Here is a 20,588-nt window from a genome sequence, read left to right on the forward strand (position 1 = left end):
CTGTCTATCAGAACCCAAATCTTCCGGAGTAAAAAAAGCATAACCACTCAACTTATTCCAACAAATTGGACCAAATTTCTTCAACTGGCATTCGAGTGACAAATCGAGAGCCCACTGTATGCACTCCATTCTCTCTCGATGAGTAACCGCTAGTATTTGCCCGCTCGTCGGCGCGGCGCTCTATCTCTCTCGCTCGGCCCACAGACAACTTATCAGATATTTTCTTTTGTCCAGGGCTTAGTAGAGAGCGCGAGGAGAACGCGAAAGAAAATCGTTTGGTTTTGGTAGCTAGCATTCGCAAATTATTCGTCGAACGCTAAGCAACATATTCATAAAAAGTTGTCTAGCCAACCAATAAGTATATGTTTTTCGTCGCGGTGGTGGAAACTATGAAATAATCGCTCTGCGGGTGTGCTAAAAAAGAAACAGCGTGACCAACTCTTCAGATATACCCAGTCTATATAATATAGATCAACCATGGCCACCGAAACTACGAAAATGGTAAGTTTGATTTCTTGATCATGCTAATTACCCGTGATTAGGGAGGTGATTAGAATTCCCTGCTGGAACTTTGCGAACGTGGCAAGATTTTCACATTTTCGGTTAACTGTTCTTCGTTGACCTTGAACCTGGTGTAATGCCCTGCAAGCCCCTAGGACTTTTAATGCCCTTTCGTAACGTACTATTGAGATCCGATAGAAACCCGGTTTGACTTCAATTTGCGCGTGCCACTTGAGTTAGGTAACAGAGTGTTATGTAAACAAAATGCTAATCAAGTGATACACCTTTTTTATAGATTTTAAAATGCTTATGCGATCAGTTTTCAAAATGTTTTTTAAAATTAGTCACTTCTGGTTTGTAAATTTAAAAATATTTCCACTCCCAAGATATTTCCTACATATATGTACTTCCAATCATTTTGCTCTCTTGTTCAGCAGCCCGGTTGAGTGCTTAATCTATCAAGTGTCGTCATACTGTTTACACACCCACTTAACAACCCATGACCAGTTTTCATTATTGTACTGGTTTGATATCTCTATTCCCCTTTTCTGTTATCTAACCGAAGAAGCGCATTTTTGTGCAAAATCTTTGGGAATGACGTCCTCCCTTTTTCCTGGCATTACCTCTCTAGTTTCTGGGCAACCACCTGACCGAAAAATGAAATGACGACACCGAAAGATAACATTATGTACGAAATTATTCAGATTCAGCAAAATAATTACCGTACCCCAGGTTTCTCAAGGCAATTAATGGAAAGGCTTAAAAAGCTTAACTTTTATTGCGAACCCGCCCAAAAACCTTTTTATTGAAGAGCAAATTTAAACACGTGCGATAACGTTAAGTCTGGGATTTCCAGAAGCGCGAGGATTGTAAACAGACTTTATGGAACCTGGAAATTTCAGTTAAATATTTAGACAGAAGCAGGTTGAAGTGTTGAGACCGGGGATTTTTTTCTAATATACATTTGATGCACCAAGAACTTAAGTCTGTAAAGACTGTAAAGACGTTTTGGATAGTTATTATAATATATTTTGTGACCTTCCTCTTAGCTAACTAACTTGATTGCGCTTTCATTTACTCTATCTCGTATCTGATATCGTATGTAAACAAAGTTTTATTGATCTAGCGTAAATCAAATTAATGAACCCCTTTTCGGTAATGAATGAACATGGAATAGATAATACCGATAAATATATTATATGTGGGAGAAAAAAATGTGTACTACATGTCAGCATATTTCTTCTACTTAGCGGGTCCAAAGATCCACTGATTACTATATATTAGGAGTTCAAAATCCAAAACAAGACAAATGTCTGCATTAAATTTCAGTACATTGTAGGTATTTTTAGAAACTTCAAACACTTTCGTTCTGTAGCATTTGTTTACCCACAATTTGGCTTATATCCAAATATATATCCATATATCCATGCTACCTTGAAAAAAGACTTTTTTGTGGGCCCGCCTCCAAACGTGACATGGAATGACGCAAAAGAAAAAACAACAGCGGACGTAGTTCTGAAAAGTTTATTTCGATATATCCTAAAATAATATATGCGTTCAACGCCCGCAAGAATTTGGCTGAACTTTGCATTGGAATAAATTCGTGGCGATAATTAATGTGACAAATAAATATGAATTTTATTCGTCTTCATTTATTTGATTATGCTACAAAGTGATTAAATGTGGGTCAACGCAATCTGAGCCTTGATTTTCGCTTTGTTTTGTTTTGTTTTGGCAACAAAAACAAGTTGCAAAAATCTTGATGCAAAATTTATTGACCGAAGTTAAACTGGTTTCGCTTTGAGCGCAGGGGGTTTTCTAAGTGAGAGCCCGTCTAGAGATCTGTTTAAACTTCAACTTAAACTTGCACGTTTCATGTTTAAATGGCCAAGCAAATGACCCAATATGGAGAAGTGTTTCCAGCCTTAAAAAAAAAAAGAAACTGGATTGGAAACAGCTTTAATTCCTGAATATATTACGATGTTCTTTAATTATAGCAAGCAAATGGTAGGGAATTTTAATGGCAAAGCAGGTAATCAACTTAGCCCTTTGTAAGTTAATTGCCAGCAAATAAAAATAATGAACAACTGTTTTCATATTATGTGGCTAAGAGTATTAAACGTTTTGTATAAAGGGAAACTAAACTAATTTGCAATAAATTTTTAGTAGTTTCAAAAGAATTTATCAGCACAAGTTTTAGTAGGTAGGTTATTATTCCTAACAAGAAATACATACGCCTTTTTTACTCAACTTCGCAACGATAAATTAATTCGTTGCATGCCAATATCGCCTTCCGTCTGGGTTCAATTTAATTACATTTCATTTTACTCAATGCAATAAAATGATCTCACTTGAGGCCTTTGCTAAAAAAAACTCCCCACACATATATCATTTATGATTCATATGTGTTGTATATGGGCATTTTCTTGCTTATGCAGCAAAATCTACATAAATGATCTGTTGTCATCTTTGGCGCTTGGCTTTGACACAATTATCTCCCTCTTGGCGAAATTCAATAAGTAGGAAATCTTGCAGGTTCTTTAAAGTTAACGTTTTGCTATTGATTCTCTGAATGCTTAATGCTGTACATTGTACATATGTATGTTTCCCAAGTGAGTCGTCCTTGCTCTCAATCGGGTCGATCCAATCAAAAATTTATGGTCATTTTCTATTCGACTTTAAAATGTGTTCGCTTATTGATTTTTACGAAGAGTGGTTTTATTCGTTTTACACTGGAGGCAGTAAAGAAAGGTATCCAACGTATTATTGTAAGTCTTGTTTTAAGATCCGCTTCGGTTAATCAGGGTTAACAGAGTTCTATTTAAATTACTAACTTACTTATACATTTTATACATACGATATGAATATAAACCTAAAAAAAATGTTTACAATTACATCCTAGAAGAATATATACGTCATACTTTTATAGAACTATTATAGGGATTTTAAATTGCTACACCAGCTGTTTCTACACTGATATTTCAGGAACGCTCTTCAGTTCTTTCAGTATATCACATTATAAAGGAACGTCTTGGCAACACCTATTCAAATTAAAGTTAGGGTCCTAAAAATAGAAAAAAATTTTACCACCTACAGTGATTCAGGAATCTTTAAGTATCTTACTTAACAAGTGTGCCCCACTATCTAACCGGTCACAACTGTTTTTTATCAGTTTGTAGGAAAACCCAAAAGGTGGAGCATGCCAAATGCAGATGATAGAACATTTACACACGGCATGAACACAGGGAAAGCCTCAAGTCCATTTGGCAATCGATGACAGTTGGCAACCACTTGTCACATTCATATCTTTTGTACTTGATGTAAGCGAACTAAAGTTTTAACGGGCAAACGAGTTCCACGTTGGTATTGAGTTGACTTGTTGAGTCTTTCCAGTGGATTCTGGACCTGTTGCCGACTTTCACCCAGTGAGTGGATGTCCCTCCCCAACGAGAAAGTTGCACTTCAATCAACCAGATTACATAGGCCGTAAATAAGCAATGATTTGTATAGAAGTATCCCAGATATTGGGGTATACTTTAAATTAAACATAATAATATTGTGACTGGACTTGCGCCATACAAAATTGAAACAGTTTATAATTATAGCATTACAGTTTTATTTGCAGAAACATTCCTAAGAATAATGACTAGGTATATGTAATGTATTTTAAAAATATAAAAACGGATTATTTTATTTTCCATGTTAATACTGGAATATAAAAGTAGGAATTCATTATGAATGAGTTTGCTTGAGTTTCCTATGGTACTGCATGATTAAAATACATACATATTCGAATGCTTTTTTCATTAACACTTGTTGGTTAATGCTCTTTTAATTTTAGATGATTTTAAATTTCTGGATACTTCCTGGCCCACAACAGGTGTGCACCGTTATTATCTTCAGGTGTCGCCAGGCTAATTAGCGCGCTGCAAGGCAGGTTGTTCAGTCTGGTCCCGATTTTACAGCAGTTCCCGTTCGAACGGTCTAATGCTCGTTGTTTCTGTTTCTGTTTTTGTTTTTCTTTCTGGTAACTTGCTCGCATTTGTTTTTCTTGGGTTGCACATGGCAACGTGCTTGTCCTCCTCCTCCTCCCCCTCCCACGACTATTATCTCTCCACTCTCTTCGCTCTGTTTGTGTGTCTTCTTATGGTATTTCTATTTATTCAAGTTCCCTTTTGGTTATTCCTGTTGCTTCTTGTCTATTGCAGTTTTTGTTTTGAGATCTTCTTCGCGTGTCTGCATTCTTTGGTTAGGAGTGGACTCGTGAGTAGTACCTGGCGGGGACCTGTACAGGGATGTTAGATATGACAAAATGAAAAGAATTGATTACTGGGAAATTCGCAATCTTTGATATCTGAAGAGGTCTAAAACAAGTTACAAACAAGCTAAAACAAGTTAGGCGAAGTTATAACACCGATTTTATAAATTAAAATGTAGCCGAAATTAGATTAATAGATTATGTTATAAATTTACCAAAGTAAATTATGCATATATCTTGAAAAAAGTCAATTTTGTACTTATATAACCCTAAGGATCCCTTGGTAGCTTATGGTATAGTCGCCCGATCAGCCAGATTTGGTTCCGGATCATGTCGCTAGCTTCTAAGCAGATCACATTTTTTTCATAAACGGGGAACATTGTCATACATATTTTAACCAATCGTTCCTATGTAAGTTTTTGCAAGTTTCAAATCGCTAGCTTTTAAACTAAGCTTACAAACGATATTAAAACAGACGGGCAAACGGAAATGGCCTCAATCCACTATTCTATTGATGCAGATCTAGAATACATATATATATATACATATATTTTATAGGGTCGGAAACGTGACATTCAATGTGTTACAAAATTCATCCCAAAAATTATAATACCTTCTGCAAGGGTATATAAATAAATAAGATTTCTTGTTTTAACACGTAATAAAACCAGGATGATATGGGGTGCGTTTTGGAATCGAAATGGTTTCAAACCTGTCTCACTGCTGCGAAGCCAGCGAGTTCCGCATGAATGTATTGCATATTTTTCTCTGAGTGTATTAAAGCCTATCTTATGATGACCGTTAGACTCACTCTGTCATCACTAGCCGCCCAAAAACGTCCGAGTCTCTTCTTCTCTGCTCACGCTCTCGCGCGCTCCCACACACACTGGTGCGAAAGACCCTACACCTACATCGCGGCTCACCAACACGTAGACAGCGGGCGGTTGAAGCGGCAGAGCTATCGCCAAGTAAATTCATTCGCGCATTTCACCGTTTCCGAATCGGACGAACCGAACCGGGCGTGTTTGCTCTCCTGCTGCTCTCGAGATCCGAGTCCCGATAAGGACTAAACCAAGTACATACACCCAGTACACGGACATACGCCAGTTTCGAAAAGTAAATAGAGTATTTTTTAATAACTTGGAACCGAACCAAACCATAATTCCTGTGGAGCCCATTTCAAAACGGACACTTCAGAACACTCGCCATGTGCGTCGTCCTCTCTCTTTCTCTAAGCGATAAAAATACCGCGTTGCTTTTTGTGTTTATTTTAAAATTTTGGTTAGGAAGTGAACTCGAACTCGTGACGTTTGCATTTTCTCGACCAAACGAAAAGAAAACCCCCCGAGGAACCGTTGACCGAGTGCCAGTGTGAAGGTCTAGGCACAAAGAACCGTGAACAAGAATCTCTTGGGAGTGGGAGGCCACTTATAATATCAACAACGCCAGCACAGCCCTCAAAGGTGGTCTCTCTAGAAATGCATTTCTTCCCAATATTTACTTCTCCGCTCCGCGTCAACATCGGTTCCTTTGTTCCAACGGAATTCTTGCTCGCCTTTATATCGTTCCAATCGGTCCTCTTCCCCTATCCAAATGCACCTGAGGAAGAAGCAGAGTGTCGACTTGTACAGTTCCACTTCCATAACTTACACTTCGATGGGTATTTCAAGTCCGTATTTCAATTTTCTTTAATTTATTCCTTTTCTAAAGGTCTTCGTAACACAAACCATAGAAAAATGCTTTTACTTGAAAGAATCTGAAAAAAGGCTTTTGGAAAAATAAAAATTTTCCAATACCATAAATATATTTAGTATTGGAATCATTCAAGTGACAGATGTTTTCACTAATGAAAGTTCCGCCAAGTTTTTGCAATATATAGGGCCGATCTAGGCGCATTGACGCGTTTCCTGTTCTATTTTCGTAGATCTGACTAGGCTTTTTCTATTAGAAGTTTTCCAAATTTTTGTTTACAATTCTTTTTGTGTTTATTTGCCTTAAAACGTGCAAATTTTTACTGTTGTGTGGACGAATTCGCCGTATTTTCTCTTCACACTTTCGAGAGAGTAATATTCCATATTCTCTTAATAAAAGTAATTGTTTTCAAGAGCCTTTGCAGACTGAAAGGAATGCATTGTGGCTCAATTTAATAAAAATTATTTTATAACAGTCTCATTTATCTAAGAATACAAGGGAATCTTACAAGATTGCCTATAAAAATACGTAACTTTTGGCACACAAAATGTATTTATTACTATATAACTCAATTTCAGAACATCACCAGACAGCCCAATCGTTTAAATACACTCACTGAATACGAGTTTTTAATTGCAGTTCATTAACAATCACATATTTCGGGTTTTTTATTTTTGGCTGTATTTCATATGTTTCTGTAGTGATCATGCTGTTGTATAATGTATCACGGTTTGCGATCAGATCATTTCTTATCAACAAAGTTACGCGCATCCCACTAATCAATTAAATTTTGGACATTTGGTCTGGCTAGCATTCAAATTTAAACTTATCAGGTGACACTATAAACATAACAGCATGTCCAATAACAGCGTTACGTAATTCGATTTATTTACTTTTTAAAAATGTTCCGTTTTTATTTGAATTCATCGCTAAACCATTGAATTTAATGAATGATGAAAATTCAAAGCCATGGCAGCTGTTCTCTGTGAAATTCCAACAACTGTGGGCTTTATATCAATTGTCTACCCAATCATAGCAGCTGTCATTACATAATAATTAATTTTTATATCTCTCAAGTCTTTTTAATATTGAAAATTATAAAAATCAAGGCTTTCTTATCTGCCTAGAACACTTGATAAGGAAGTGAAAATCAACCAACAATTTGGGTGTAAAAACAACTAATAAAAGTATAGTAAATAAGTCGTAAAGTTAGAAACCAGTTAGGCACGTTTATAGAATTCAGTCATAAGGTGAACATGAACAAATCATTGCATTTTTTACATGCAGCACTTCCCAACACAGTCGTTATAAATAGGCGTATTATTTGTTATTATTTTTGAGTATAAAATACTAAGCAAAACACATGTAAAGCCAATAACACATTTACTGAAACCTTTGTAAGCTTAATAAAATTTCTTAAGCACTCCTTTTGTTTTCCAGCTACAAATATTTATTGTTATTATCTAATCATTCTATAAATGGGATATAAACGTCAACTAAGGCGAAGTTCACACCACACTGTGATTTTTCTATCCATCTATATTAATTCACACCTAATAAGCAGCGTAATCAAATAGCCAACTAATACTACAATGTACCGTAGAAGTGGAGGGTGGATGGGGTTCTTATATGAAGATAAAACGATATCAGTAAAGAGGTGTTATATGTGGTCATTGAACAAAAGGGAAAAATTAGTTTGATTTTGTTATTAACAATTAAGGAGTCTAGTTATTTTATTAGCATAACGTGATAAATTAATAACTCATTGATTTTAATTGTTTGACGCCTTATCTCGGCTGTGAAACCTTTAATAATTGTGACGTGTTATTTGTCAAATATTTACTAAAAGTCGTTTTGGATTTCTCTTCATTTCTGTTAGTTATTTACACTTCACATCTGTTTCTTGGAATGCCAGATGTATCTCTTTGTTTGTACCTCTTAAAGAACTGAATGAATGATATTCCCCGTTAGCTAATACTTCCCATGTCTCTGCTTCAAAAACTAATAGACAGTTAAGTATGCTAATTTCTCTACCTTTTGTTTTGGTTTCACTTTTGTTGACAATGTCAATGTCAAGTTCAAAGTTCTAGAGCCGTGCGCTGACATACTAATTGTTAAAACAATTATTTTAATAACAGCTCGGTCGACTTGTCAATCCATATTTGGTTTACTTACTGTGAATCCGTGTTAGTTAATAGAATAGAAAATCAGAAAATGACCAGGGTTGTTTACAATTGATATGCTGAACATTTGTTGGGGAAGTAAAATGGCTTGAAGGTAAAAAAGTTGAATGAATTTCCAGAGATTCATTTACTGAATTTCAATTATGTTGTGCTACAGTGCATTAAACTCGAGAACAGTGCTAGTGAGTCAAGATCCGTCCGACTGCCCTTTCCTATTGATAATTACAAAATGATTTGACAGTTTCCGCTTGCTTTGAAGCCGACCACAAATTGATTCTGAAAATGCGATAAAAATAACATGAAATGTGCATACAATTAACAAGGCATTTGTCAACATATTTCTCTGACCACTTCTGAAGTTCTCTAGCGATAACCCCGCCGTTTAACCTCATCCGAAATTCGAGAACACGATTACTTGTTGCCATGTGGCATTCATGTGTGAATGAACTAAAAGAAAAAGTGGAATAAAAGACTGCAATTTCCATACCAAATGTATGCGAATGTCGTAAGGTGATTTGTCTGTTCCCTTGAATAATTTTAATGGGTAAACATCGGGCTGTCTTCAGCAAAAGCATGAGTACAGTCCTGCATCAACCTGGATTTAACCAGCCCTAGCAAGTGCTAACAATCTTTGGTAACCCACATTTGAAGATATTTCAACTAAAAAAGGTTTAATTTTAGCTTTGTATTTGTACTTTGAATCAACTTAATCGACTTGCTTAGCGACACTCCTCTGATTAGAGTCTAAAGTACCCATCTATTACTATATATGTATTCCCCAGTGGCGAGTAGCAAGCACTTGAACTAGAAACTGAAATGCCTTATCATTGGTTTGGCATGGGTTTTAGTTTTTCTATTAATAATTCTGGAATTGCGTAATGAACAAGCCAAACGAACTAATGCGCATTCAGAAAAATATTTTTCTATTAAGATCAGTAAGTTAAGACCAGAAGCCCCATTTCACAGCACTATAGTTCGAATTTAATACCCCAATATCTTCTAGTACAATTCACTTTGTTTTCTTCATAGCTTTGTTTATATCTTTATGGCGACTGAGTAGTAGTGAACTGGATTTCTTTTTTTACTGGACTGGTTTTTTGTTATCTTCAGGCAAATGTATGGCAAAACTGTAAAAATGAAAAATTAATGCGAATGTTTTGACTAACGAAGGAGCAGCAGACGGAAATTATTTGAATATTTGCGGCCACTGCATGAATAATTTGCAAAGTGGTCTGGGTAAATTAGTCACATTTTAGATAAACAAAATATGTTTTCTGTTGTTGTAGTAGTTTCCTGATTTTGCTTTCATTTGCTTATACAAACATTTTTCTTTTTAATTTGGCTTGTTAAATCGATTATACCCCTAATTGCCTGAATAATTGCTAATTAATATAATTGCTCGACTGGGATATCGGCGAAATAATTTAAGAACAATTCCATCATTAATTTTTTTGCGGGTGATTGATCTTATTAACCTCTTGTTCGCTTTTAACTGGAAATGCAACCTGTTACTCATCCGAAAATGGTAATTTCGTAACATAAATTCGCCACTTAACTTCCGCATTAAAGCATTTTTGAAGTGCACTCAAGCAAAAACTGTGCTTGTGGGTATTGGATATATAAGGCTCCTACATATAGCCTGTTTATTGATACGCTAATTTACGCAAATACGTGAGCATTTGAGGGTTAATAAATAACGTCTCTCCCCCAGCTGGGTACACTTGTCCACTCGGAATATGCCTCTCTCCATGACCCATTATTTCAATTAACTTGTAAACACTTTACTCCACTTATCGAAAGCGCCCAGAGACAAAAACATCTACTATATCTGTTCTCTGTCACAGTGCAGTTTTCTATCTTTGAATCTGTCGAGTGCGCCCCGAGCGCCAAACAAAAGGCATTTGGAAAATGGTTTGTAAACGGGCCATTAATTTATTTACCGCGAAACAACAATGACAATCGCCGGCAAATATTTCTTTGGTCCGACGATGGTGGTCCCATGGCAATGCCACTCGATTTTAGTTTTGATTGTCTGGCCTGTCAGGCGGTTCAATTATCTTAAGAGAATTCTTTTCCCCATCAAGTGAAAATAGGCGAGATCTTTTGGGGTTCCGTGTGGGAAGTGCCCAACTATTATTAGTTGATTCCCCTTATTATTGTTGTAAGCTGTCAGAAGTTGTGCTTATATAATTGCGGTTTATTGAGTTTCAATTAGATCGACAGATGATACCCATTCTGGATTCAATCAGGCATAAACTATATTTAGAATTTAGAACTTGTTCTGAATTGAGGTGGTGTGCTTTATACGTAATTCTGCTGGTAGATTTGTGATTCCCTGTGATCTCAATATATTTATTCTGTTTAGCATATGTCCTATTTGCCCGCTGTTACGATGGCGTTTATCTCTATTAAAAATGTTGTACATAATAGTTCTGAAGCCTACTCAAACTTTTCATTGCTCATCGTATCTGTATATCATTGTCACTCCCGTCAATCACTTCAGAACGAGCTGAAAAATTCCACTCCGAAATGGCGGGCATACATATATATAGATTGCCGTATAAAGATGTAATAATTTATAGTATTTATATACCTAAGAACACGCGTGTATATATACTCAATTTTTGATTGATATTCAGGGCACCCGCTGACGTAGATGGGCAATTCTCAATCAGATTGTTTGCTCATTGTAAGCACTATATGTGTAGGCTCATAGATAGATATGTATATAGGAATGTGCTTCAATATTGGTTCCACTTTATCAGTTTCTGCCTCTTTCTCTAGCGATTTTTCATCTCGGTCCCGCTATCAGGGCAGACCAACAGGTTCTGTAGGTTATAGAGTCCTATAAAAGGGGGCGTGGAGCCGTCGGAGAGGTTTCTCTATTCAGAGTTCTGAGAACCCGACAATGCTCGTGATAGAATTTAAATAAAAATTCTGTTAATTGCCGTGTGGAAATATATTTCAATTAATGACTGGCTTTTGACTTGCTAGCTTACTGAAAATATTCCTATTAGCACTGTCACTCAATTTTTTTTGTATATTTCTCAAGGCAGATACAAACTTTACAAATTTCGAATGATACAAAACGGACTTAGTTAATCCCAAAGAACTAATAACTAACAATCGGAACAATGGAGAATAAAACAGCACTAATAGACTTTGATGATGGGCCATATAGATGTTAGGGGCGGGTTGTCTATTCCGATACCTCTCGATCTCGTGCCGCGCAGTGTGAAATTGAATGCCTTCGTTCGTCGCCTATAAACAAAAGCAGGTCTCCAATTACGTCTGACTGAAGCACACGAACAGTCCATCAACAACAAAAGCAGTGTAGACAATATATAAACAAAATAACAACAAACGAAATAACAACATCGGCGAAAAAATAAATAACAAGCGAAGATAAGCCCAGTAAAATGCTTCACAAAAGGCGGCAACTTGTTAATTAAGCTAATTAATTTTATTTATTTCACATATCTGAGCCGTTAATGCTTTAAATAAATATTATAAAATGTTGCAAACCAGGAAAAACCAGATAAGATCTTTTTTTATAGTTATTGTTGATAGTCAACCTATTGAGTTAGGTTACTATAAAATTAAAAAATTATGAATGTTCCTTACGAACGAATGTAAATAAATATGCCAAAAATGTAAATTACCAACTTTGTATCACTTCCATAAATCAATATTTGTTGACAGTTATACTTCAAAGTTTACACGGGTTTTATGCCGTAAGCTGTTTGCTTTAAGAAGGGTTCAACTGGCCATTACTTATGTGATATATCTATGGCACGTGAGGCACCATATCTTGCAGGCAATAAAGTATAATTCTTGACGACATTTCACTTTGTGTTGTCAGTCAATGGCCTCTTTAGAGGTTGCGTGCGACACGCCACAGATCCACTCTAACCGATCCGTCTCTTGGATGGGGCTACCTATCTGTCCCTGAAGGCTTACCCCGGGAAAGTTTACAAATTTTATGCTCATATCATTGACATTGACATTGCTGTTGTGGAAGAGACCCACACCGATCTATAATTAGTGGGTGCTTTCGTTTAGATGTATCTACAAAACAACATTGTGTGGGCTTCGTCAAAAAGGGTGAAAAAGAATGGAATGGGGTGTGCGGCTCTGTTATTATATTTGTCTGGGGCTTAATGGCTTGATTGATTGTTAGTTTTATGCCGATAAGAGAAACCACAGGAACCAATGAGTAGGACGTGCCTCCTAAACCAGAACGTGAGGGCTACTCCACTCACATGTGTTTTATTTTTGTTTGTAAAACTTTTGCATGGATTACCTAACGACAGGAAAACTAGGAGCTAAAGGTATGACGCTAGTCATATAAAATACAGGCCAACTGTCGTCATGAATATGCGCCTATAAAACATCTACTAGGTATATAAAATATTCCACACCATCCGAGCACCAGACGTTGACAATTTTTCTGCCACAACTTGGGCGTATTCGTTCCGTTCCATTCTATTTCACTTCCATTTTACAGTAGGCTCTTTTTTTCTTTTTCGCAAAAAGAAATTATATCACGCGCCTGATTTCCATATGCTTCTTTATTTATTTATTTTGTTTTGGGTGCGATGGTGTGCTCGTTTCAAATGATTTTCAATTGGATACGTTGGGGTAGCATATATATTGATGGATGGCATTTTAATGAAGCGTGAAACGATGACAATCGGCGGTTGGGTTCGGTTCGGGGTTCACTTTACTTCGGGAACTACATGGCGACAAGTGGTTCGCTTCTTATAAGGGGGCTCGTTCTTCGTTGTTGGGAACTTTTAATTGATCAATTTTTTCTGCTCTATTTGCTTACAGATCTACACACCACCGCCGCTAGACATCAAAATGGAAATGTAAGTATTGTGAAACATGACTGATGGCTGGCATAATAGTGAATTTTATTTTATTTATGAAACACATAGATTATAAATATAAATTAGATGTCTTAACCAATTTTAGCTAAGTGGTATGCATTTTTCTTTGATCTTTTTGCATTATATTGGATTTCAGTATTCATATACTATTTATGGCTAATTAAATCATTTATATTGAATATTATTCAATTCAATTGAAAAAAAGAAGATAAAAGAAATTAAAGTTCACAATTAATAACAGAATAGTAATATTTATCCCAAAAGACTTGCGATTGTATTGCAATTATTCAGAAAAATTACAGTTAATAATTATTTCTAACTAATTTTTGAATCTCATTTTATCCACAGTGAAATTGGAGAACCATCCCAACCGCCTGTGAAGTTTTCCAACTTCTTCTCCAATCATTGGAAAGGATTGGTGGTCTTTCTGGTGCCCCTGCTATGCCTGCCCGTTATGCTTCTGAACGAGGGCCCCGTAAGTTTAAACTTCACAAAGATGTATATCTTAGATTATAATAATTTGAATATTATTTTCCAGGCGTTTCGTTGCATGTACCTGCTTATGGTAATGTCCGTTTTTTGGGTGACAGAAGCCTTGCCACTATATGTGACCTCCATGATTCCCATTGTCGCGTTCCCTGTAATGGGTATAATGGTGAGTTTCTATTATAGAAACAAATTCCTATATTTTTTAACTATTTCATTTTTTTTTACCACAAACTAGGGCTCCGATATGACTTGCCGTTTGTACTTCAAAGATACACTGGTAATGTTCATGGGCGGCATTATGGTCGCTCTGGCTGTGGAATACAGTAATCTGCACAAACGTCTCGCCTTGAGGGTAATCCAGATCGTGGGCTGCAGTCCCCGAAGGTATTTGATACATACTCGTTAAATATGGGCGGTTTAACTCTTACTTAATTGCCTTTCTTCATCCTTTAAGATTACACTTTGGCCTTATTACGGTTACAATGTTCTTGAGTATGTGGATCTCGAATGCAGCCTGTACTGCCATGATGTGTCCTATTATCCAGGCTGTACTGGAGGAGCTTCAGGCCCAGGGCGTCTGCAAGATCAACCACGAACCTCAATACCAAATCGTCGGAGGCAACAAGAAGAACAACGAAGATGAGTAAGTATTTTTTTGGATAGGGAGTAAAAATACCTTTGTGAGGTTTTTTAAATATTGTAGCTTTATTGGTGTAAGAATAGTCTTAATCTAAGTCACTACTTTTCCTTTTATCCTAGTAACTGACTCTTCCTTGAATATACTATCTTTTATAATTTATATTATCATTTCGTATCATGTATTTTTAAGATTGTCTGTACAAATACTCAAATTTATACTTATTTTTTAGGCCGCCTTATCCCACCAAGATCACTCTCTGCTACTATCTGGGCATTGCCTACGCCTCCTCGTTGGGCGGCTGCGGAACCATTATTGGAACCGCCACCAATCTGACCTTTAAGGGCATCTACGAAGGGCAATTCCCGACGTCCACCGAGAAAATGGACTTCCCCACATTCATGTTCTACTCGGTGCCATCTATGCTGGTGTACACCGGGCTGACATACGTGTTCCTGCAGTGGCACTTTATGGGCCTGTGGCGTCCCAAGAGCAAGGAGGCTCAGGAAGTCCAGCGGGGTAGGGAGGGCGCCGCAGTGGCCAAAAAAGTGATTGATCAGCGCTACAAGGATCTGGGTCCCATGTCCATTCACGAGATCCAAGTGATGATCCTGTTCATCTTCATGGTTATAATGTACTTCACCCGCAGGCCGAACATCTTTAACGGTTGGGCCGATTTGTTGGCACCCACGTAAGTGCATTTAAGAATTTTTTTATTTTATATAGGTTTTAGAATTTCCTTTCCTCTAGTTAAAACCTTTTTTTTTTTTATTACCTTCACAATAGTTGTTTATTGCTTCCTTACAAAACGTTAAATATCGTCCACTTATTCATATTTAGTTATGAACCATTTGTGAATGACAACTCTAACGGCTTAATGACACCCGCTGGAGTTTTGTCTGACTGGATTTATTTTAAAAATTCATGGGGCAACCTACAGATATAAGGGTATACAGCTCGACAACAGCTTATATATTAAATATGGTGTAGGTTGCCATGTCTTTAAAAAAATCCAATTAGTCAAATACAAAACAAGTGTGATAAGGCCCCAATGGCTTAAAATCTACTTAAAGTTTATGAAGTACTTAGTGCTTCACTTAAAGTACAGGATTTGCATTTCATTAGGTTAAAAAAATAATATACATTCCGACCCCCAAACAACTACCTTGGTTCTAATGCTAATGTGTTATAATTTTGGCGTTATTAGTTTTTGCAAACTTTTTTTTATTTTATGTAGTAGTAAGTAATACAATTTTTTAAATAAAATGAAAAATATTTTAACTGCGTCTTTCGTCTTCTACTTTTCCAGGGACGTCCGCAACTCAATGCCTACCATTTTTGTCGTGATCATGTGCTTTATCCTACCGGCCAATTATGCTTTCCTGCGTTACTGCACAAAACGCGGTGGTCCAGTGCCCACTGGTCCCACCCCCTCGCTGATCACCTGGAAGTTCATCCAGAGCAAGGTTCCATGGGGTCTGGTGTTCCTGTTGGGCGGTGGATTTGCATTGGCCGAAGGCAGCAAGCAGAGCGGCATGGCCAAGATGATTGGTACCGCCTTGATTGGTTTGAAGGTTCTGCCAAACGCTGTGCTCCTGCTGGTGGTCATCCTGGTGGCCGTGTTCCTAACCGCATTCAGCTCCAATGTGGCCATTGCCAACATCATTATTCCCGTCCTGGCTGAGATGGTGAGTCCAAAAACAAGAATCCAACATTAGGTTTAATTAACACTTTATTACCTATCTCTTTCAGTCCCTGGCCATTGAGATTCACCCACTGTACCTGATCCTGCCCGCGGGCTTGGCATGCAGTATGGCTTTCCACTTGCCGGTGAGCACTCCGCCCAACGCTCTAGTTGCCGGCTATGCCAACATTAGGACAAAGGACATGGCCATCGCTGGAATTGGCCCGACCATCATCACTGTCGTCACCCTGTTTGTATTCTGCCAAACCTGGGGCCTGGTCGTCTATCCAAACCTCAACACGTTCCCCGAATGGGCGCAGGTTATTGCCGCGCAGGCGCTCGGAAACAAGACGCACTAGATAATAAGTCTTTAGTGTAAAGTAACACACAGACCACCACAGCGATGAAACTTTAGGGAATTGTAAAAGAAAAGTGCCTTTGCCGACTGCGAAAAATGTGAAAAAATATGTAACTGTACTTGCATTTCTGAATTGCGAAAAGTTTTGATACAAAAACATTAACTCTTGTTTAGCAAAACGTGTTGAAAAGATTTATCACAATATACTATTGATCAGGACCCAAGCACCTGTTTCCCAAACTCAGCTAAATATTTAAATACAAATTAATGTTACTTAATTGTTGCATTTAGCACATAAAGATTTCAAAAATGTGGATAAATTATGTTTTTTGGGAGCACTGGCTTGCCAATACTTTTATAACTAGACTGAGAGAATATACACACGTTTTGCAATTTGTAAAAATTTAATATCAACAACTTACTCCATACATGATTGCGAACCGAAATGAGCACACAAATAGCCTTAGTCTAAGCTTAAATAATACTGTGTAAATTTGCAAATGATTTATGTTTTATATAGTTTATAAAAAATATCAAATAATAAAAGCTCAAACGACAATAAGTATACAGTTTATTAAATTTCAAATATGATTGCATGCGAATTTAAAAGGCGAGCCGATTAATTTTCGCGTTAGAACTTATTAATCGATAGTTACCGCCCTGCTAGATATGACACTTAATGTTATTTTTGCTGATACAGTTTTACACTCACTGGTCGAGTTTTAAAGTAACTGGAAACCTGTTGAAAGCTCAAATTTGTACAGTCAAGGAAAATTTAGGAATTAGGAATGTTTTTAGCACCAAATGATTATATTATTGCTATTAGCAAATTAATCAAGTATGATATTTCACTCTAGTCAATCGCAGTGAATTTGAATAGTGACAATCGTGGGCCAATAGTGTAGCCACGAGAATTTTCACAAGTAACAACCGTTTGGTTTTAAATGTTTATAACGCCTTTCTCGCATACTGTTCTTTGCCTAAATACATTTTTTAAGCAACACCTGTTTAGACCAATAATGTAGGTTGTGGTACAACAGGTGCCAGGTCTTTCCAAGAAGGACGTACGCTGAAGGTTGGTCATTTCCTTAAAAAAAGCATTACAATATTACTTTTCACTATATGATGAGTTGATGAGTTCCGACTCGTTGGAAGGCTCCATGGCCCTACACCAACTACAATTACCTTATAACGGCGCCATTGCGGTCCAAATGAATTTTCTTCTCAAAAATTCCCGAAACGCAAAGTACAAAAGTCACCTATACGATTTTCAGCAAGTGCGAGCAAGAGACATACATATGCCAGCTCTATAGCCTAGTACTCACATCGACGAAAACCGCGAGCTGACCATAGGAGTGAGCGAGAGGCAAATACGCGGCTAACGCTTTTCGTCGGGTCTGTTTTTCAGCGCGGTACTCAGATGAGTTGAGGAAATACCAGAAAATATACCAGATTTAGCGAGTGAATTTCGATGAACGCCGTTAGCCGCGGCCCAAAGAATAAGAAATTTAATCTTTGGCGGTGATCGTGCAAAAGCGGTGGGGAATTTGAAAATAAAGCCTAGTACTCAGATCGGCTAAGAGTTTCACTGGTCGAAAAATCTTATTCTTTGTAGTGTGACCGAAGTTTTCAAAGTTCACCCGCCATGCATGTAGCATGGTCTTACTGTCAAGCAGCTGGGCTTGTTGTCAAACGCAAAACAAATCAATTGGAATTTAAATTTAAATTTAAAAAAGAACAGTCTGCTGGTGCACAAGGAAATTAAAATAAAATTAAATAAAATGTTCTACGAATGTTTTTATTTATGTAAATTATAAGCTTAAGGCTTCCTTCTCATCCCACGGATGCTTCGCTATCTTTCCCGCGCCATCTGTAGTCCAGCTCCGAGCTGGCCAATAATGGCTGGTAATGGCTCCTCCAGCTGTCCCTTCGCGGGCGACCTTTTTTCCTCCTTCCTATAGAAGCCGGCGCATCCTCTATCTCCGCTCCATCACCAGCTGCCAAGTAGCTGGTGAAGGAGGAGTCCTCAATGGAGAGCTCGTCGGAGATCGAGCGACGACCCATGTTCCTTCCTACTGGGATTTTCTAGTGGATCTCCTCCAACGCTTTAACTATTCTAAGGATTTACCCCGTTGTGGTATTGCTTCCTGTCGGTCAAGTCCCACAATAATGGACAACAGCTTGTATTAGGCGTCTTTTTTCATCTGCACTGACCCCCTTTAGTCGTTTTGGGTGTTTTTCTTCCATTTTTTATTTTTAAATTCCCCACCGCCTCTGCACGAACACCGCCAAAGATCAAATTTCTTATTCTTTGGGCCGCGGCTAACGGCGTTCATCGAAAATTCATTCGCGAAATCTGGTATTTTTTCTGGTATTTCCTTAGCTCATCTTAGTACCGCGCTGAAAAACAGACCCGACGAAAAGCTTTAGCCGCGTATTTGCCATGGAAGAACGCTATAGTCGAGTACCTTGACTATCAGATACCCGTTACTCAGCTAATGGGATATGGAGATATGCAAGCAACAAAGCGAGATTGAAATGCGCCACCTATGGTTATATGGTTATGGTTATGTGGGCGGTAGACAGATTTAGAGTGGGTGTGGCAAATTAAAACTGTAGGAGCCACAGTTTTGTGCGGTATGTGGGCGTGGCACCTTGCTGAAACAAACTTGCTCTGCGCAGGAATCTCAGAAATCTGGATGCCTAATCCCAGTATTGTAGCTCTTATAGTTTCCGCGATCTCAGCGTTCATACGGACAGACGGACATAGCCAGATCTACTCGGCTAGTGATCCTGATCAAGAATATATATACTTTATGGGGTCGGAAACGCTTCCTTCTTCCTGTTACATACTTTCCGACGAATCTAGTATACCCTTTTACTCTTCGAGTAACGGGTATAAAAAGATGATGGTGCAGATGAAAAAGGACGCCAAATACAAGCTGTTGCCCATAGTTGTTGGACTTGACCGACAGGAAGCAATACCACATCGGGGCAAATCCGCAGAATAGTTGAAGTTCTGGAGGAGATCCACTAGAGAATCCCAGTGGGAAGGAACTTGGGACTTCGCTCGATCTCCACCTCCATCAGCTACTTGGCAGCTAAGGCTAAGATGGAGAACGCGCCGACTTCTATATGTAGGTAAGGAGGAGAAGGAAATAAAGTCGCCCCCAAGGACAGCCAAACTGTTGCGGACTACTCAAGCTTCCTACGTGAAATTTATATAGATTGGGGTAAAATAAAAGCAACAAATGCATTATCGGAGGCAATGGAGCAACCGTTGAAGTTGATAAAACTAAGATTGGTAGGAGAAAATATAACTGTGGACGAGTCATAGAGGGCCAATGGGTGTTTGGAGGTATCGACCGTAAGTCCGGACAATTTTTCTTGGCTGCAGTCGAAGACCGCTCCAAGGAGACACTCATCCCTCTAATCCAGGAGAACATCGCCAGCGGGACCACCATTGTCTCCGATTGTTGGAGGGCACTTAATTGCTTGGATGACAAAGGGTTTCATCACATGACGGTTAACCACTCCCTTAATTTTGTCGATCCTTTCTCTAAGGCCAATAGTAAAAAAAATCGAGCGTTTGTGGCGGGATCTGAAAGCTACTATTCCGCATTATGGAAGGAAAAAGGAGCATTATGAAGGCTACCTGGCGCGTTTCTCCTTCCTGAAGAAACACCAATCCCACACAACATTAGTTCACGGCATCTTCACAGCGATGACCAATTTATACAATCCAAAGATTAAATTATTTGATGTATGTTTAAAAAAAGAAAACTAAAAATTCGTGAACACATATATTTCCTTTCATGATTTTTACCGCTAACCGGGCAGATATGGAGAGCTAAGGCGTTCAACTGGATCTTCGATTTCAGCGATCTCGACGTG

At 37.9% G+C, this 20,588-nt stretch overlaps 1 protein-coding gene across 1 annotated transcript; it reads left to right on the top strand.

The window, feature by feature from the left end:
• The first annotated feature begins 304 nt into the window (after window positions 1-304).
• Window positions 305-17,256, top strand: LOC119554074 (protein I'm not dead yet). Its single transcript, XM_037864817.1, has 9 exons — window positions 305-501; window positions 13,468-13,505; window positions 13,875-14,001; window positions 14,065-14,181; window positions 14,251-14,399; window positions 14,470-14,658; window positions 14,885-15,343; window positions 15,962-16,340; window positions 16,405-17,256. The coding sequence occupies exons 1-9, from the start codon at window positions 478-480 to the stop codon at window positions 16,693-16,695; spliced, it is 1,773 nt and encodes a 590-aa protein (XP_037720745.1). The 5' UTR covers window positions 305-477; the 3' UTR covers window positions 16,696-17,256.
• Window positions 17,257-20,588: the final 3,332 nt, after the last annotated feature.

The sequence above is a fragment of the Drosophila subpulchrella genome, chromosome 3L (genome assembly GCF_014743375.2).
Source record: "Drosophila subpulchrella strain 33 F10 #4 breed RU33 chromosome 3L, RU_Dsub_v1.1 Primary Assembly, whole genome shotgun sequence".
NCBI lineage: Eukaryota > Metazoa > Arthropoda > Insecta > Diptera > Drosophilidae > Drosophila > Drosophila subpulchrella.

Excerpts from the sequence above, each read along its gene's own strand:
- LOC119554074 (XM_037864817.1), top strand. The coding sequence starts at position 478 with ATGGCCACCGAAACTACGAAAATG. Across the intron at positions 13,506-13,874 it reads CTAGACATCAAAATGGAAAT|TGAAATTGGAGAACCATCCC; the intron begins GTAAGTATTGTG and ends TTTTATCCACAG. Across the intron at positions 14,002-14,064 it reads TGCTTCTGAACGAGGGCCCC|GCGTTTCGTTGCATGTACCT; the intron begins GTAAGTTTAAAC and ends ATTATTTTCCAG.